Source organism: Podarcis erhardii (genome assembly GCF_964252035.2).
Source record: "Podarcis erhardii genome assembly, chromosome: 10".
NCBI lineage: Eukaryota > Metazoa > Chordata > Lepidosauria > Squamata > Lacertidae > Podarcis > Podarcis erhardii.
The window spans coordinates 66,668,231-66,687,276 of NC_138500.1; the positions used below are offsets into that span (position 1 = coordinate 66,668,231).

General features: G+C 46.6%; 1 protein-coding gene and 1 long non-coding RNA gene across 2 annotated transcripts in view; one reads left to right on the forward strand and one right to left on the reverse strand.

Annotated features, from left to right (window-relative positions):
• The window catches only part of CERK (ceramide kinase), a 43,204-nt gene extending 36,057 nt beyond the window's left edge, over positions 1 to 7,147 (forward strand). The window contains exons 10-13 of the mRNA XM_081877998.1: positions 1,570 to 1,640; positions 3,975 to 4,183; positions 5,235 to 5,443; positions 6,951 to 7,147. Of these exons, the coding sequence (XP_081734124.1) occupies positions 1,570 to 1,640; positions 3,975 to 4,183; positions 5,235 to 5,443; positions 6,951 to 7,035 (574 nt within the window). The 3' untranslated portion in view covers positions 7,036 to 7,147. The remainder of the gene's footprint in view (positions 1 to 1,569; positions 1,641 to 3,974; positions 4,184 to 5,234; positions 5,444 to 6,950) is intronic.
• Positions 7,148 to 9,230: 2,083 nt separating this feature from the next.
• Positions 9,231 to 17,964, reverse strand: LOC309350898. The gene is made up of 3 exons (XR_014160575.1): positions 17,950 to 17,964; positions 9,495 to 12,246; positions 9,231 to 9,387 (listed from the first exon to the last, which is right to left on the reverse strand). It is a non-coding gene; the product is annotated as an uncharacterized lncRNA (long non-coding RNA).
• Positions 17,965 to 19,046: the final 1,082 nt, after the last annotated feature.

A 19,046-nucleotide genomic window follows, 5' to 3' on the forward strand; every position in this document is an offset into this window, starting at 1 on the left:
GCATGCAGAGATGTGATTGTTGGGAAAACGCCTGGGAAGGCCACCACCTTCCCAAGACACCGGGGCGTCTCTCCAGTGTTCACTCTCTGGCTGTATATCTTCCTCAGTCCAGAGAGACCGGTGATAAGTGACCCCTCCCTCCTGAGAGGAGCACGCTCGTCTTCTGGCATCTCATTGCAGAAGAAAAAGACAATCAGTAGCTATAAACTACTTTATTTACAGTCCATCTATACAGAGAACCCACCAGCATGTCTGCTCTCTCTCAGCAGCAGTACAGAAACAACATCTCACACAGAAGTGAAAGTAACTTCTCTAGCCAGCGTGAGAGAACCAGCGTGGTGTAGTGGTTAAGAGCAGTGGACCCATAATCTGGTGAACCGGGTTCGATTCCCTGCTCCTCCACATGCAGCTGCTGGGTGATCTTGGGCCAGTCACACTTCTTTGAAGTCTCTCAGCCCCACTCACCTCACAGAGTGTTTGTTGTGGGGGAGGAAGGGAAAGGAGATTGTTAGCCGTTTTGAGACTCCTTAGGGTAGTGATAACGCGGGATATCAAATCCAATCCAATCCAATCCAATCCAATCCAATCCAAACTAGCAGTACCCAAAAGTACTGAGACTTCCTGTCTCACGCTCTCAGACACTCACATGATATAAACAACCATAGTGCTGCTTGCTGAGCAGCTGGTGAGATAAAAATCCTAACAGTGATTTCTGGCGCCGGTTTAGCTCAGCACGCAGGGGACTCGCTGAGCAGGTGACTCAATCCAGGGACGGCTCGTGGGCCGATAAAACGGTCTTTGTGGGCCACATCCGGCCCATGGGCCTCACGTTGCCGACCCCTGCTCTAGTACAACAGATTATTTTCTGTGTCAGTTCACTGTGAAAGTCAACAAGAACAAAGCAGTAACGAGAGTCAACACCTTTCTTTAACTCTTCAGAACCTGCAATGCTTTGGCTGCCAATTATTTCGGGTTTGGTTTTTTTAAAGAACCATTAAGAAAAAAGATAGGCATCCATTATAGCAGTGCAGGGCTTCAGCTAGAAATTTTGAAGCACGTGACAACTACAGTGGTACCTCGGGTTAAGAACTTAATTCGTTCTGGAGGTCCGTTCTTAACCTGAAACTGTTCTTAACCTGAGGCACCACTTTAGCTAATGGGGCCTCCCGCTGCCGCCACACGATTTCTCTTCTCATCCTGAAGCAAAGTTCTTAACCTGAGGTACTGTTTCTGGGTTAGCAGAGTCTGTAACCTGAAGCGTCTGTAACCTGAAGCGTCTGTAACCCGAGGTACCACTGTATTCCAAAGAGAGGCAATCAATTTCATTGTTTGCCTCCAAACAAAACCTCAAATATTTGGAAAACGTGGCTTCAGAACTCAAGATGACTCTGGTACAGAATTCCCAAAGGCTGCTCCAGAGGTTAGCTTGCTTCTCATTTAAATGACATATAAAATGTTGCTTACAACACAGCCTGACATACTGCAGACAATCTGGCTAAACGAATGAAACGTTAATGCCTGGTTCAGACTGCAAAGGGGGAAAAAACGAGGCTCACTCTTCTTCTCCAGGTGCCACATTTGCAAGCAGAGTAAACAACAGCTGGAGATAGAGCAGAAGAAGAATGGGGGAGAGATTAAAGGTAATTTTATACTATATGGAAGACCAGACCCGGATGGTTAGCAGATTTGTTCATTTGGCCTCTTAATGCACCGGGTGATGTAGCAACAAATGCAAGGGCAAATTTGGATGATTAGAGAAACTGAATTAAACCAGAAGCCCAGAAGAGACTCACATGGGTTTCAGATCAGGTAAGCTTTCTTCAAAGTGATGCTTTTTTGCTTGTCATCATTTATGGATCATTCGGTATGAATGGTGAGGGTTGTGATGGAAGCTACAGGGCCCTGCAAACGAAATCTGCATTTCATATGTGAGTGCTGTTCTTTCTTCCTGTTTATACATCTCCACTGAAGTGTCCAACTTAGAATGGGTTGGACTTGCTTCTGAGCAGACATGCCTAGGACGCCAGCTGTAGTTGTTTGAACATAGTTCCTATTGAAATCAAGGGCTGAAGTCATGACCAACTTGCTCCATTGGTTTTTATAGGACCAAATTGCAGATTATTTTTATTATTATTTATACCCCGCCCTTCCCGGTTCAAAAACAGGGCTCAGGGCTTACAACAAATTTAAAACACTTTAAAAAACTGAATTATAAAAGCAGCATAAAATACAGTATAAAAACATGAATAACAATAAAATTCAAAAATCAATTAGATAATTCCCAAGGCTAGCTGGCTGAATTGGTCCTACTTGGGCCAGCGAGAAGGCCAGGGGAGAATTAGCTGTGGGGTCTCAGAGCGGGTGATCTTCATAAAAGGGGAGGGGGAGGGATTTATTATGTATGTATGTATGTATGTATGTATGTATGTATGTATTTACTTATTGAATTTATAATCTGCCCTATACCCAGAGGTCTCAGGGTGGTTCACAGATAAGATCAGCATAAAAACCACAATGTATATAATAAAAATAAAAACAATAACCCAGTAACACTCCCCCCCAAAAGAGCCACATTTTAAAAGGGCATAGGATCTCAATCAGATCAACAAAAGGCACGCTTAAAAAGGAACGTTTTTGCCTGGTGCCTAAAGGTGTTTAATGAAGGCACCAGGTGAATCTCCCAGGGGAGAGCATTCCATAGATGGGAAGCCACTGCAGAGAAGGCCCTGTTCTCATGGTGCCACCCTCCAAAACTCTCTAGGAGGAGGCACACGGAGGAGGGCCTCAGAAGATGATCTCAGGGTCTGGGTAGATTCATATGGAAAGAGGCAGTCCTTGAGGTATTGCAGTCCTGAGCTGTTTAAGGCTTTATAGGTCAAAACCAGCACTTAGAATTGGACCTGGAAACTAATTGGTAGCCAGGGCAGTCGGACCAAGATGCTCAAACCGTCTTACTCCAGTGAGCAACCTGGCCACTGAATTCTTCACCAGCTGAAGTTTCTGAACCATCTTCAGAGGCAGCCCTGCGTATAACGCATTGCAGTAATCTAACCTTGAGGTTCCCAGAGCATAGAGAACAGTAGTTAGGCTATCCCTTCTAGATAGGGGCGTAGCTGGGCCACCAGCTGAAACTGATGGAAGGCACTCTGGGCCACTGAGGCCACCTGAGCCTCGAGCGACAGCAAGGGATCCAGGAGGACCCCCAAGCTACGAACCTTCTCCTTCGGAGGAAGTGTAATAGGCGATCTCCCATCCATCCAGGCTGGGGGACCGCCCACTAACAGTGCCTCTGTCTTATCTGGATTGAGCTTCGGTTTGCTGGCTCTCATCCAGTCCATTACCGAGGCATCCAGCTTAGTCTGGATGCAACCCAATATGTCCATTTCAAAGTACAGCCACAGACATACTAGAAGAGGATACCCATAACCCCTGTTGTTCTAGCATCATAAAACTGACTTTGGCAGTACCTTCTATTTTCAAGTAGAGTTGCCCCCCCCTTTTTTTTTTACAATGCAAAAACACTTATTGCTCTGCCTTCTCTTGCCTCTGGCCCCGTAACTTTTCTTCTAGAGCAATTCAGTTTCTAGGTAACGAGAGCGAATCAGGTGCCAACAGCTATAAAAGTGCTATAAAAAGCATTCTGATTCCTGCACATCCAAACCTTGTTGAAGATACAAGTCAACACACTGTCTTCTGTCTGACCTCACCTGCCAGTTAGTTTGCAGCCCTATTCCCAAGAACAAATATGCACAGCCAGTTGGCCTTGTGGACAACCGGTATTTGAAAATGTGCAATGTTTTTAACTTGGATAGCTTGCTAATGAAAGAGCGTGTCATAAATTTGTGCCATGGTTTAATATTGCACACGTAAGAGAACCAGCGATGCCATAAGACACCTTTAGAAATCCAAATCGTCATGTTTGTTGCTCCCATCCCACTGCCTCTGTGCTAAATATACCTGTTTGCGTTTTTAAGGGGATGACGAAGGAGAATGGAAGGTCATCAGGGGAAAGTTTCTGGCCATCAACACCGCGAATATCAGTTGTGCCTGCCCACGGAGCCCGAAAGGCCTTTCACCAGCTGCTCACTTGGCAGACGGCTCTGCAGACCTCATTCTGGTTCGCAAATGCTCCCGATTCAATTTCCTAAGGTATCTCATCAGGCACACGAACCGGGATGACCAGGTGTGTATCTGCTGCGACGGATTGAAACGCGGGGTGACGTTCAATGCCGATCCTGTGCTCCCATTGCAAAAACACAAATGTAGATTGGGCATAATTTGAAAGAAGCTCCGATAGCAGCCTACGGGGGTGGGGGAGAGGGAGGAAAAACACCAAGGATTTGGATTGGCTATGGCGTTAAAACCCTTTCCGGCAAAAGTGGAGTTGCCAGCTGCTCGCCTGAATTGGATTTCTGCGCCGCTAATTGGTCTCTGGCAAGGGGGAAAGTTTGGCAGGTGGAAGTTCTTGTAATGCGTTAGGAATCTCAAAAGTAGTGACTGGGGGAGCCAAGTGCTTTAGTGATACTGACTGCACTATTGCAGAAGCTGGCCAGAGGAAAGAGCTGGCCAGATTTCCACTGCGGTATGAAATCGAGCTTTCCCAGCAAGAAGCAAGCGGCTAAAGGGGTCACAGGTCCTACCAGGCCCTGCACAGTAGTGGTGAGGACGTTGTGGTCCTTTGTATCTTGTCGGATTCTTGGCCATGCTAGCTGGAGTCTTGATGGGAGTCAGAAGTCCAGCATCTGGCCCGAGCTGCTCATTTCTCAGGTTCAGGCGCTTAAGTTTGCTGACCAGCTTGACTGCCCACCTGCTTGGCTCGCCTATCTTGGCTCAGATCCCTGTCTGGATAGTACATGTTTGCTGCAGCCTCCCAGCTCTCACAGTTCTTCTCCCGTTGCACTGATGCATATTGAACTACCTTGGGTTCTTCCCCCGCCCTACAGCCGACAAATGAGTTTTTTTATTATTATTATTATTATTTATTTTTTACAAATTTTTCTTTTACAAATTATTCTGGTATCCGCCAGAAGGCCCTCAGCACTGTACCTCAGTGTCCGGGTTGCACGATGGGGGTGAGCAGAATTGTCCCGATTTAGATGTGCCGAAGCCATTTGAAATCCGTGACCTGCATCTTTCTTTATACTGAACTCTGGCTTGCTTTGAACTAACAGAAGCGGTTTGCTGAGTTTTGAGTCAACAAACGCAACAGATTGCCTCTTCTCACTTCTCTGCAGTTTGACTTCAGCTTTGTGGAGGTTTATCGGATCAAGAAGTTTCAGTTCACATCGAAACATTTAGAGGACGGTGACTGCGATGCCAAGAAAATGCAGAAGAATCGCTTTGGCCATTTCTGCAGAGACCACCCTGCTTGCTGTTGCATTCCTCCCAGCAGCACCTGGAACTGCGACGGAGAGACGCTGGATTGTTCAACAATTGAAGTCATGTGAGCATCTCCCTTTCCGGAAAAAAAGGATCTGTGCTTTTAAAGATGCAACAGTTTCACTCGCTCCTTAATTGATGTGAACTGCAAAAAAATGGTCTCCACAGCAGATATTTGGTGTGCGCACAAAGCCGTACACCCCGAATGGGAAGTCTTGAAAATGAGAGGTCATGACATGCTTGAATTTTCAGACCTACCTCCGTGCTGAATAGCAACTTTGTGTCGGAGGGAAGGCAGAGTTACAGTTCATTGGCACCTTTGTGAGGGAGGAGGAAGTTAAATCCCACTTCTCACAGTCTTTATCCTAATTCAGAGGACCCAGCAGCTGCTTTTACAGTTTCAAAATGGTACATGCTGTTGGCTATTTGCAGTATGGTAGCGCTGCAGAGAGCTTGCTGGGGAGACCATGCATTAAAAAGGGACTCAAAAATAACTTAAACAAGGTTTTAATTACAAAAACTCCTTATACACTAAATACATCCACAACAAACCAGACCCAACCACCAACCCATCCCCCAGGGTAATGGGAGAGCTAGGTGCTGCTCCTTATATACTACACCCAATTGCTAACACAGCTTAATCAATACAACTCAGCAGCACCTGCTATGTTTCACAGCTGTAAAGCTGGGTCTCATTATTTTGCTCTGGCCCCTTAAAGACATACACATCGGGTGGAACAATGATGAACCTTTACATTTAAAGAAACAATTCAACACATGCAACCCCCCACTGCATGTTTAGCAACACACGTAGTTTGGCCCTATGTCTTTCGGAATATAAAGACTAGTCGAGTGGATGTTCAGTTAATGAGTCCTGACATGTGTTTGTGTGAACTGACCCCAAATTTGGCTGGACTGTGGCCAAAATGTTTTGTTTTCTTTCATAGTTCTGCAGAAATCTGTAAGCGGTTTGTAATTCCCAACCAAAAGGGAATCAGTGGAAGAAATATAATGTCACATTCCACATTCCAAACTGAACGATACTCGAGTCGTACCTTGGTTCTCAAACGGAATCGTTTCCGGAAGTCCGTTTGACTTCCGAAAACGTTCAAAAACCAAGGCACATTTTCCGATTGGCTGCAACACCTTCCTGCATTCAATCGGAAGCAGTGTTGGACATTCGACTTCGAAAAAATGTTTGCAAACTGGAACACTCACTTCCAGCTTTGTGGCGTTCAGGAGCCCAAACGTTTGATTAACAAGGTGTTCAAGTACGACTGTACTAATAATAGCAACCATAATAATGCCACATTTTAAGTAACACAATTAAATATCTCTGAAAAAAATCCACAACAGCCCTGGTCATTTATTCCCTGCCTCTCATCTAGGGAACACAAGCTCTTCACCACCAATATGACAAGGCAACCATGACTTTCTCTGACTTTCTCTGGGGTGCCATTGTGAACAACCAGTTCCCCTGGAATAGCAAAGGGGTTTGTTCCTCCCGATGACTGGCCTAGTTCACAATGAATACATCTGCATTTATTCTGCTCTTTTCTTCCCTTTTGCAGGGTCCACTGCCAACTCATGAAACTGTTTGCAAGAGGAATAGAGAGGAACTCCACACTCGAAGCAGTTCAGAGGCAGCTCTGCTGAGCAAGTTAACCGAAGCCCGTTCTCCATAAAACAAAACGAAAGCAAGCAACGGAAGGCAACCGCCTGGACAAACAAGCGTCTCAGGCCCGTCAATAAACGCTTTAAAGCCGAAGACGTTTTTGTGGTAAAAGAATCCATTTTGGTAATATGCCCTCTCTGCGAATGCCTTCGAGGATTTTAGACTTAATGCACGTCAGGCTACTGTTTAGTGAAGAAAGTGAGGCTGTGTACACATCACCTCAAGCAGAGGCGCCAACTTGCGCCCAAAATTGAGGGGGCCCAGTGTGCTTGTGACATCATGCGTGCGTGCGACATCGCATCGGCGGGAGGAGGTCGAGTGTGGAGCCCCACAGGGTACAGCTTCAGTGACTGACAGCTCCTGGAGCAGACCATTGAAGACGTGCCACTCTTGGCTCCATGCTCGACCCCACAGTTATTTTTTGGGGGGGGGGTGAAGAAACCTTGGCCCCACAGAGATGGCACCAGGGACCTCAAACCAGCTTCCCCCTGATTTGAAAACACAAGCCAAGGTTAAGCTGAAATGCGTCTGCTTCCGACAGCTGTTGCGCACATGCCGGCAGCTTCCTCGACTAGGAAATGGGCGCCCCAAACCCCTCTCTGGTCTGTACATTTGCAAATGTGACAGCAGGGACAAACAACCTCACTGCATTTTAAGCCGCTATGCGTACATAGACTTGAATATTTGAGACAAAGCAGGGCGAGCGTAGCTTGTTGGAGGCCCCAGGGCGGGAGTCCTGCTAGAATAAAGTTACTCAGCTCAAACAAAAAAGCAGCCGGTCCCTAGCAGAGCCCCTTGGCCAGCTTAGATCTCTGAGGCCTGGGGCGAGTGTATCTGGCTGAGCCCCCCTCTGCGTGGGCCTGGAGGGAGCAAATGGCTTGCATTTTCATGCTTTATTTTCGCCCTTCCTCCTGTGACTATGCTCCAATAACAACTAGGCAGTAATTCAGCCTTATTAGCTTGCTGCCCCCTGGTACCACCACCACCACCACCACTCCAAAAATATCAGACTGCTAAGAGGCTGGTATCATGCATCGCCATGCCGGCCAGAAAGGCATAGTCATTTATTTTGTAGCCAGCATGAAAATACAGGATGCCAGCCACATAGCAGGCTAGTGTTAAAGTGGGAAAGGATCCTTCTAGGAAGTGGAAGACAGATGGGGCGATGCATCCTCCCCTCTGCCAGACCCCTGCATTTTCAAGCTAGCTATGTATGTAGGGACGCAGGTGGCGCTGTGGTCTAAACCACAGAGCCTAGGGCTTGCCAATCAGAAGGTCGGCGGTTTGAATCCCCGCCACGGGGTGAGCTCCCGTTGCTCGGTCCCTGCTCCTGCCAACCTGGCAGTTCGAAAGCACGTCAAAGTGCAAGTAGATAAATAGGTACCACTCCAGCGGGAAGGTAAACAGCATTTCCGTGCACTGCTCTGGTTCACCAGAAGCGGCTTAGTCATGCTGGCCACATGACCCGGAAGCTGTACGCTGGCTCCCTCGGCCAATAAAGTGAGATGAGCGCCGCAACCCCGGAGTCGACCATGACTGGACCTAATGGTCAGGGGTCCCATTACCTTTGCCTTTATTTATGAAGCAATTTTTCTTCCCATGTACAGAAATCAAGTGGACCAGTTGAGGAGGAACTGTTCCTCCTGCAGCAAGCTAACTCACTTGCATGGAGTTCCTTGTTGCTTATGGCTGCCAGGCAATGGAGCGGGTTGGCTTAACCAGCCACCATCGGCTCTCACCGGCTGCTGCCAGTTTAGTGAGCGCCCCCTTCTGCATACAGCAGGACCCCCGTTAACAGCATCAGCAGGTCTTCCCAGGGGCACAGCCAAGCCCTTACGGACCAGCTCCAGGCTGGCATAGCAATCTGCCTGCCTCCAACCCAGCCCCATCAGGGCTGCAGATATGGCAGTGCCCTGACGCTCCATAAAGTCCCACTGGGCTGCCAGCTAGGACTGTTCCCTCCATTGTTAAGTGCAAAGTTGGCCGGGATGTCGTGTTGCACCACTGGTGCCCTTGTGCAAATACTGTATTTTTCGCTCCATAGGGTGCACCGGACCATAGGGCGTACCTAGTTTTTAGGGGGGGAAATAAAGGGGGAGGAATTATTCCCCCCCAGCCCCAAAGAGCAAAGAAGCCAAGACAGCTAGCGGGATCCCGCTTGCTTTCTTGGCTTCGTTTTTAGCCATGGGGCTGGGGCGGGGGAAGCCCGAGCTTCCCCCGACCCCAGCCCCCAGAACAGATCCGGGAGCGGCAGCAAGGTTGCGCGCAGCCTTGCCACCGCTCCCGGAGCTTGCAGGGCTAGGGGCGCGCTCTGAAGGCTTGCGGATAGCTGCCTGAAGCCCAGGGAGCGCAGCGGGAGTTGGCGCTGCACTCCTCAGGCTGCAGGCTGCTATCCGCAAGCCTTCGGAGCGCGGGGTGAACTGCCTGAAGCTTCAGCTGCCTGAAGCTTCAGTTGGCGCTTTCAGCAAAAGCAACGCGAAGCCTGGAGAGCGCGGAGGGAGCACTCTCTCTGCGCTTCGGAGGCTTCCTATTGCTATCGCTGAAGCCAAGGAGCCTGCATTCACTCCATAGGACGCACACACATTTCCTCTTCATTTTTGGAGGGGAAAAAGTGCATCTATAGAGCGAAAAATATGGTAATTTCCACCTTAGGAGCTGCTTGAAACCAAACGCTCTGCGTGCGTTCAAAACGGTCAGCTGAATTACGATGGCTTTGTAGCTGGCGTGTTGATTTAAAGGCTCCTTTGTATCAAAGTTCTCAGGCCGTCACTCACTCCAATTTTTCCCCTCCCCAAATTATAACTGAAACCCCTTTGTTGCGTGAGCGGAGCCATGCCTGCAACTTATCAATGCAATTCAAACACACAGGCCTGGCTTCAAAGCAATAGGGTGTTGCGTAGAACACCTTTGCGTACAAAAACATACTGTGATGCCCTTCTGTACATCTCTAGGAGGGAATAAATGATTGTCTGAAAGGGTTGTATGGCCAGACAGCTGTTCCACAGGGCCTGGGAGATGTCGAAAAGAGACAAAAGTGGAAGTAACTGACACAAGACACCAGCAGATTGTCCATTTGTAAAACGTGCTTTAAATGAAAACAAAATAGCTTGGGTCTTCATTTTCTTTCCATGAATGCAACAGAGTTCGTGCACACAGGACATGGTTTTTCTTTCTCTGCAGCCCCTGGAGGCTGGGTCACCCTTGGGACTGGTAGAGGATTTGGTGTAGTGGACTGCAGGTGGAAGGGAGAGTTGGCAGAAATACCCCCCTCCTCCCCTTACATGATCGGAGGAACAACTTAGGATCATGGCCAACGACTCCTTAGAATCATCAAATTCTAGAGGTGGAAAGGTTCATCTAGTCTGTTGCCTGCAGTGCAGAACTACGCAGCTGCCCCATCTGGGAATCAAACCTGCAACCTTGGCGTTGCCAGCACCACGCTCTAACCAACTGAGCTATCCAGACTCCTTGGTTGAAGCCAGTTTGCACAATCAGAAGAATCAAGTGAAGTAATCATTCTTTGACGTGGCTTGATTTTTTTAAAAAAAACTGCTTAGACTTATACTGAACCAAATTTGCTGGGTTTATTTTTAATTGTTTGGCTTTTGGACTGGTTCTGTATTATTGTCAAAGCGCTTCGGTATCCTAGTTAATGTCTGGCAGCCTACAGATACTTTAGAAATATCAACCATTTCAGATCGCTGGTAGGTTAGCAGGAGGTCTTCAGTGTCCCGTGGGGAAGTGGGACGTGTTTGCAGGCTCTTGTGCTAAGGTGGGTCTGCACGATTTGTGAACCTTCCCAGCTGAACGCCACCCTTAGAATTGTACAGTCAGAAGGGACCCAAGGCTCATCCAGCCCCAGCCCCAGCCCCAGCCCCTGCCATGCACGGATCCTGCCCATAGCCATTCCTGGCTGGGCTCATCCCACCAACCTTCTTGTTAACAAGCAGGTGTGTTGACCCATCGAATGACTGGGAGTTCAGGGCCAAACCATTGTGAGAAATCATCACTGTTCCAAAGAACAGGTAACGTAGAGCAGGGTTGCCACCTCCCGTGGGCCAAGTTTGGAGCCCCCACCAGGTGTCATTGGTGGCATCAGATGACTCAATCCTGCACCACACCTGATGCCATTTATGTCGTAAAGGGGAGGGTTAGCTGGACGTACCTTGGGCCAAAGCGGTCTTGCAGGTCAAATAGTATCAGGTCTGAAATGGTCCACAGGCTAGAGCATGGGTAGGCAAACTAAGACCCGGGGGCTGGATCCGGCCCAATCGCCTTCTCAATCCGGCCCGCGGACGGTCCGGGAATCAGCATGTTTTTACATGAGTAGAATGTGTCCTTTTATTTAAAATGCATCTCTGGGTTATTTGTGGGGCCTGCCTGGTGTTTTTACATGAGTAGAATGTGTGCTTTTTATTTAAAATGCATCCCTGGGTTATTTGTGGGGCATAGGAATGCATTCATTCCCCCCCCCCCTTCAGAATATAGTCTGGCTCCCCACAAGGTCTTCGGGACAGTGGACCGGCCCCCTGCTGAAAACATTTGCTGACCCCTAGGCTAGAGCATCGTCACTGCTGGTGTCGAATAAACGCAGCGTTGCGAAAGTGACTGCTGAGAATTAGAAAACCCAGCTCAGTCCCTGCAAGTTAGGCTAAAAATTCAACATCTTGAGAATCAAGCGTGTTGCTTCAAACTGCTGTATATCTGAGTAGCTTCATATGTTAAAAAAGCACAGTCCTCTTTTAATGGGGTGCATTCCATGTTAGGAAGAGAGCTCTGTACCTGTAGCTGATGATCCTATGCATGCTTCCTTGGGAATAAACCCCACTGAATACTTTGAGGGTCGCTGCCTAATAAATGAGCAAAGGGCAGGTTGCGTCGGACTGTTTAAAACAGAGTTAAAAAAGTAGAATGTTGCAACATGATCATTGTTGATGGGGGACGACAACTCCATGTTGGCTTGTGGGGTCTTGTTTTTTCTTTATATCAATCTTGCTGGTTTCAGGATTGAAAAGCAACGTTTTGTTCTTGAGTGATGGAAAGAAACTCTTCTCAAAATAAACTGCTATGTGGCAGACATTGTGCGTGCTTTTCTGTTTGGTGTTTAAGTTTCTCTGTTAAGGTGATGGACAGCTTTTTCCCAGAATTCCCTCCCAGCCCAGTGATGTTGTTGCTGCTGTTATATTCCAGACCTTAAGAAAAAAGGGGGGAAACCCACACATTATAAAGCAAATACTTACTACCATTCCAAAAATGAACACGAAAGCCAAATGACAGTGGAGACATTCTTGATCAAAAGAAGCAGGAAAGAAAAGGAGATTGTATCACAAATAATTTATGTATTTCCATAGGTTAACGCAAAAAAAACCAGAGTGATATAGAAAATTAGGTTTAAGAGTTTCTAGAGTTTATCTGATATATTGATTCATAGAAAATTATTTCTCATATTGCTCAGGCATTATTATGTTAAGATTTGTTATTCAGTATTTTATGAACTTAAACAGCTCTTTGAGCATTTAGTGCACATTCCCATAACCTTTTGTCATACATGATATTATGTATATACGCCCTGTGTCAAACAGCTAAGACCCATTCCCTCATGGATGGGAATTTCCTTTTGCCAGCGTTTAGCAACTAATATAGGAGTTGCCACCAAATCATTTCTCAATATCTTTGGGATTATTATTTTGCCCAGTCCAAAAGAGGAAAGGGGGGAAAAAACCCAGAGGATCTAATTTTAATTTGGAAGTGTGGATTTCTTCATTTATTTTATTGATTTAGATATTGTCCCAAAGTATCTCTTTATATTTACATTCCCACCAAATGTGTCCAAAACTCTTGTCCACTGGAATGGTGCACTGTGACTGTTGCATTCTGCCCTACTTCAGATAGATACAGTGGTACCTCAGGTTACATACGCTTCAGGTTACATACACTTCAGGCACAGCCTCTGCTAACCCAGAAATAGTGCTTCAGGTTAAGAACTTTGCTTCAGGATGAGAACAGAAAGTGTGCTCTGGCGGCTCGGCAGCAGCAGGAGGCCTCATTAGCTAAAGTGGTGCTTCAGGTTAAGAACAGTTTCAGGTTAAGTACGGACCTCCGGAACGAACTAAGTACTTAACCTGAGGTACCACTGTAGGTAGGTAGGTAGGTAGGTAGGTAGGTAGGTAGATAGATAGATAGATAGACAGACAGACAGACAGACAGACAGACAGACAGACAGACAGACAGACATGCATATGGTCAAATGTAGCTTTGGCAGATAGCATGTGACTCCTCTTTCCAGACTGGGCTAGAGTACTGTAAATAAACAATCTTCAGTTAAATATTGTGTGAAGTATACGACCCTCAGCCCATTTGCTAGTTTTCCCTGTTTATGTCTACTCAGTAATGAAAGTAAAGGTTTTAAGTATTGCCTAGGAACTGAAAGGATTCAAATCAGAAGAAAAATGCAGAAACATCCATAATTTTGGAGTCTGCAGTGTGGAATGATTTGAAGGCGTTGAAAGCCTCAGCTAGCAAAGTAAATTATAATTTCTACAGGGTGTACAAAACCTGCAGTACTTTGAGGTTAGCCAGTCAGCACTTAACCATTTTAGAGGAACATACGTTTTTTATTCATTAGACGTAGCAAGATATAATTTCTAGCGCCTGTATGTAGGTATGTGGGGGGAAACCCTCAAATTTACACTGTGTGAGTTGAGGCCCTCACCTTTAAAAAATAAATAAATTATGGAGCGTAGATAAGAAATCCCAGAGGTCCAGTCAGTGACAGAAAGCATACTATTTGCAAGTCACGTCCTAAAATATGAGCCGTCATTGTGTACAGCCCTATGTGTTTTGCCAGTTTTTAAATATTACATCAAGTTGCATTTCCTTTCTGCTGCACTATGCCTGGGTCAGAAGGGATGGATTCATCAATTATAGGTGCAGAGTTGTCGACACACAACACGGTCGCCTTGTAACTGCACAGAATTAGTTTCACCTCAATAATAATAATAATAATAATAATAATAATAATAATAATAATAATTTTATTATTTATACCCCACCCATCTGGCTGGGCTTCCCCAGCCACTCTGGGTGGCTTCCCAAAAAAATATTAAAATACTATAATACATCAAACATTAAAATCTTCCCTAAACAGGGCTGCCTTCAGGTGTCTTCTAAAAGTCTGGTAGTTGTTGTTCTCTTTGACATCTGGTGGGAAGGCGTTCCACAGGGCAGGTGCCACTACCGAGAAGGCCCTCTGCCTGGTTCCCTGTAACTTGGCTTCTCACAGTGAGGGAACCGCCAGAAGGCCCTTGGCGCTGGACCTCAGTGTCCGGGCAGAACGATGGAGGTGGAGACGCTCCTTCAGATATACTGGACCGAGGCACAAGTTGTGAAGTCTACCTATCGATCTGCACGCCCAGACTCACCCCTTTACATCTTGACCTAAGAAATGTCCATGCTGCAGGGAAAACAGGCAAGGCAAAGTTCTGTTTTGTATTTGCTGACCCAGGCATTCTCTGGGCCCTGCCTTAACAACCGAGCCCTGTGCCACCTTAAAGATTGGCACATTTGTTGTGCGGTGCACCTCGCGCAGAAAAGAGCTTATTCCGTCGGATGCAGCCGCAGCCTGAGGGTTCCACAGCTGTGTCCAGAAAAACCAGTACAGATCAAGGGTCCCCCTTGCTGTGCCAGCATAAATATATATCACGAGTCAGAGAGGTAAAAATGGAGAGGAAGAGCAGATGAAAATGAATTGCTCTGCCATATTATATCACCGTCACGTTGTTTTTGAAAAGAGCCAGCCTCCAGCGAGAGGCTTGCACAAAGTCCCTGTTTTCATTGGAATAAAAGGTTGCGTGAAATAATAATAATAATAATAATAATAATAATAATAATAATAATGGTAATTTATACCCTGTCCATGTGGCTGGGTTACCCCAGCCGCTCTGAGAGGCTTCCAACAAAAGATTAAAAATAGATTAAAACATAGGCATTAAAAACTTCCCTAAACATGACTGCCTTCAGATGTCTTCTAAAAGTCTGGTAGATGTTTATTTCTTTGACATCTGATGGGAGTAAGTTCCGCAGGGCAGGTGCCACCACCAAGAAGGCCCTCTGCCTGGTTCCCTGTAACCTCACTTCTTGCAGCGAGGGAACCTCCAGAAGGTCCTCGGAGCTGGACCTCAGTGTCCGGACTGAATGATGGGGGTGGAGACACTCCTTCAGGTATACTGGGCTGAGGCCGTTTAGGGCTTTCAAGGTCAGCACCAACACTTTGAATTGTGCTCGGAAACGTACTGGGAGCCAATGTAGGTCTTTCAAGATCGGTGTTATGTGGTCTTGGTGGCTGCTCCCAGTCACCAGTCTAGCTGCCGCATTCTGGATTAGTTGTAGTTTCCGGGTCACCTTCAAATGTAGCCCCACGTAGAGCACGTTGCAGTAGTCCAAGGGGGAGATAACTGGAGCAGATATGATCAGTGTCAGGCAAACATCAACGAGAACAGCTAGCCCAACTGTTTAGGAGTGTATGTACTGCGTTTACTTTAAATCTTTCCATTTCTTAATGACTTAATAGAGTCCTGCTGGTTTAGACCAAAGGCTCTTCAAATCCTGTTTCCAGCCAGAAGTTCAGAATCAGGGCATGAAGACACTTTCCTGCTGCCCACCGATGGGTTGTGTACTCTTCTTTCTCTAGGGCACAGATGGAGAAGCCATAGGCCTCCAAAGCCCATGATCCCTGACCATTGGCAATGTTGGCTTAGGGCAGTGATGGCCAAACTCGGCCCTCCAGCTGTTTTTGGACTACAACTCCCATCATCCCTAGCTAACAGGACCAGTGGTCATGGATGATGGGAATTGTAGTCCCAAAACAGCTGGAGGGCCAAGTTTGGTCATCACTGGCTTAGGGGGACTGATGGGAGCTGGTCCAACTCTCATTGAAATTCTACTCAATATGATCCAGAGCAGAATAGTTCTGCATATAGTTAGCACAGTAAAAACTTAAACACATTGCAGGATTCCCAAAATATAGACCAGAGGCAATTGTATTTCACCCAGCAGAGCTTCACTGCTACATATCAGATCAATGAGCATAATGGTTACAAATCCAATACATTCAGGATTGGCACTGTCCATAAGAAATCCAGTTGCAGGAGACTTAACTTAAACTTACAATAACTTATAATAAGTCTAAACCTTAACACTGTAGCAAGCTATGTACAGAACACCACATCAGAAGGGATAGATATAGAAAGAGAATGTGAAACCCAGGTGGCCCTGCTTTTATAGTCAACATGGGCTTGACAGAAAGAGATAACAGAACCAGCTTAAGCCAGCTGTACTCAGCTTCTCTGAAGGAATAACCCAAACACCATGAACCTTCTGCTTGTTTCTTTCACACCGAGAAGCTTCTAGAACCCTCTTGAATTAAGTAGAACAGGAGAGATCTCTACACATCCGATCAATACTTTCTGCACCGAGAAATGCAAAGGGACACTAACAGCATCTGGAAAACCGCTAGTCCCCATACCTGCTCTAGAAAAGTTCAGTTTCATTTCCAAGTTTAGTCCTATCCTCCATGTGTTTAAAAGGTAAAGGGACCCCTGACCATTAGGTCCAGTCACGGACGACTCTGGGGTTGCGGTGCTCATCTCGCTTTATTGGCCGAGGGAGCTGGCGTACAGTTTCCGGGTCATGTGGCCAGCTTGACTAAGCCACTTCTGGAGAATGAGAGCAGCGCACGGAAACGGCGTTTACCTTCCCGCCAGAGCGGTACCTATTTATCTACTTGCACTTTGACGTGCTTTCGAACTGCTAGGTTGGCAGGAGCAGGGACCGAGCAACGGGAGCTCACCCTGTCGCGGGGATTCGAACCGCCGACATTCTGATCGGCAAGTCCTAGGCTCTGTGGTTTAACCCACAGTGCCACCCACGCCCCCTTTCCTCCATGTGTTTACTTCAATATAAACCCACACAGGGCTGGTGCCAACATCTGACATCCTGGACAGGTGTCATGGCCCACTGTTGATGCCTGTCTTGCTCCCCTTCCTTTTTGGGGGGCAAGAGTGCTAGACCACACCCAGCAGCTGGATCTAGCCAGCCATAGGAGGTACTGGCAGGTGCACTGGTGCCAAGAAGAACCACATTTGCAACCCCTTCGGTCCTTTAATGGGAACAGTGTGCTTTGTTACAAAAGTTGGTCACCACCTGCACTCTCTGCCAAGTGTTAGCAAGATTCCAGGGGGTTCCTGACACTCACCCAGGGTCTGTGCTCCTTTGGAGAACTGAAGAAGTGGCGGAGACTGTCGTAGCTTTAATAATAATAATAATAATAATAATAATAATAATAATATTTATACCCCACCCTCCCTGGCCAGAGCCAGGCTCAGGGTGGCTAACACCAGTAAAATTACAGTAAAAGCATAATTGGGGGGGGGGGGAATTTAAAATACAGGTTAAAATGCAATTTAAAATGCAGCCTCATTTTAAAAGTAGCCCATAGATTAAAACCATAAGGGGAGGGAAACATAAGGGTCAGACTGAGTCCAAACCAAAGGCCAGGTGGAACAGCTCTGTCTTGTAGGCCTTGCAGAAAGATGTCGAGTCCCGCTGGGCCCTAGTCTCTTGTGACAGAGCGTTCCACCAAGTCGGGGCCAGTACTGAAAAGGCCCTGGCCCTAGTTGAGACCAATCTAACCACATTGCGACTTGGGACCTCTAAGGTGTTGTCATTTGTGGACCTTAAGGTCCTCCACGGGGCATACCAGGAGAGGCTGTCCCGTAGGTATGTGGGTCCTAGGCCGCAGAGGGCTTTAAAGGTCAAAACCAGCACCTTAAACCTGACCCTGTACTCCACCGGGAGCCAGTGCAGTTAAGAAATATGATAGATTCACATATTTACACCTCCAGTCTGCATGGAGAGAGTCCAGATCTTACAGCATGGTCATCTCAAGAGGGCTTTGTTCCCCACAGCAACACAGCATCTGCTGTCAAAGGCATCTCTCCCAGCTTGCCTTCAGCCATCCTGCCCAAAATGGATCTCTGTCTTTGTTCTTCCTTCTTGTTCCCAGCACAGCTTGCCAAAAACATTCTTCCTGTCACATCATGCCCAGTTACCCTGGCAACCTTCCAAATCCCCAGCCTTTGTTCACACCCAGGGGTGGGGGTGGGGGTGGGGTAGGATAGCTTTCTTGCATTGCCACTGGTCCTCTTGTTTCTTAATGGTCTTAGCTTGGCCAATTCATTTTGCCTAGGCTAGCTCAGGAATTCTTCTGCAGCATGCATTTCTCCCTTCACATCCCAAATAATCAAAACCCTAACATGTATTAATTTCTAGGGTTTAGGGGAGGTCCCCCCCAACTTACAACTGCTTTTATGATGTATAATATTAGACGGCTAATTAGAAAACTGAATGTTTCCCTTCAGAATTCTGGATATTGCCTTGGTAAATCACAAGACTGATTAGTATTAAAAATAAAATAAATGGCATTTATACTCATCAGCCCCAAAGCACACAGTAAGAGTTCCCAGTAAATCCCAATATTCACCCAGTCGCTGATGTTTAACATCGCTTTTGGCTAGGCAGTTCAATAGCTCACGCAGAAATTAATAGAGATAAATGTGTTGTAGAATCTACAGAGGATGGTTTTGTCCTATGGCTCCCTCTGCTGCAAGTTCCTTTTAAAAAGATTTCATTTCATCAAGCTCCCTTTTCGAGAACTCACAGCATGTGTGTGACATTTCAGATAAGATGTAACACTTTTCTCTTTCTCTGAATCACTGTTATACCAACCCAAGTGACTGTTCTGTATTACTCTTTGTTTCATGTAATAGCATCTTTTAACTGCCACCTCCAACCTGCCTTCTTGCACCCTGGCAGCATTAAGATAAATTCAACAATGTAAATAAGTTCTGGTGGATATAATAATGGAATACTGAATGGTATAGTTTTTGTAAAATATGCAGGGGTTTATGATATGTAAAATGAACCATGGAAAGAG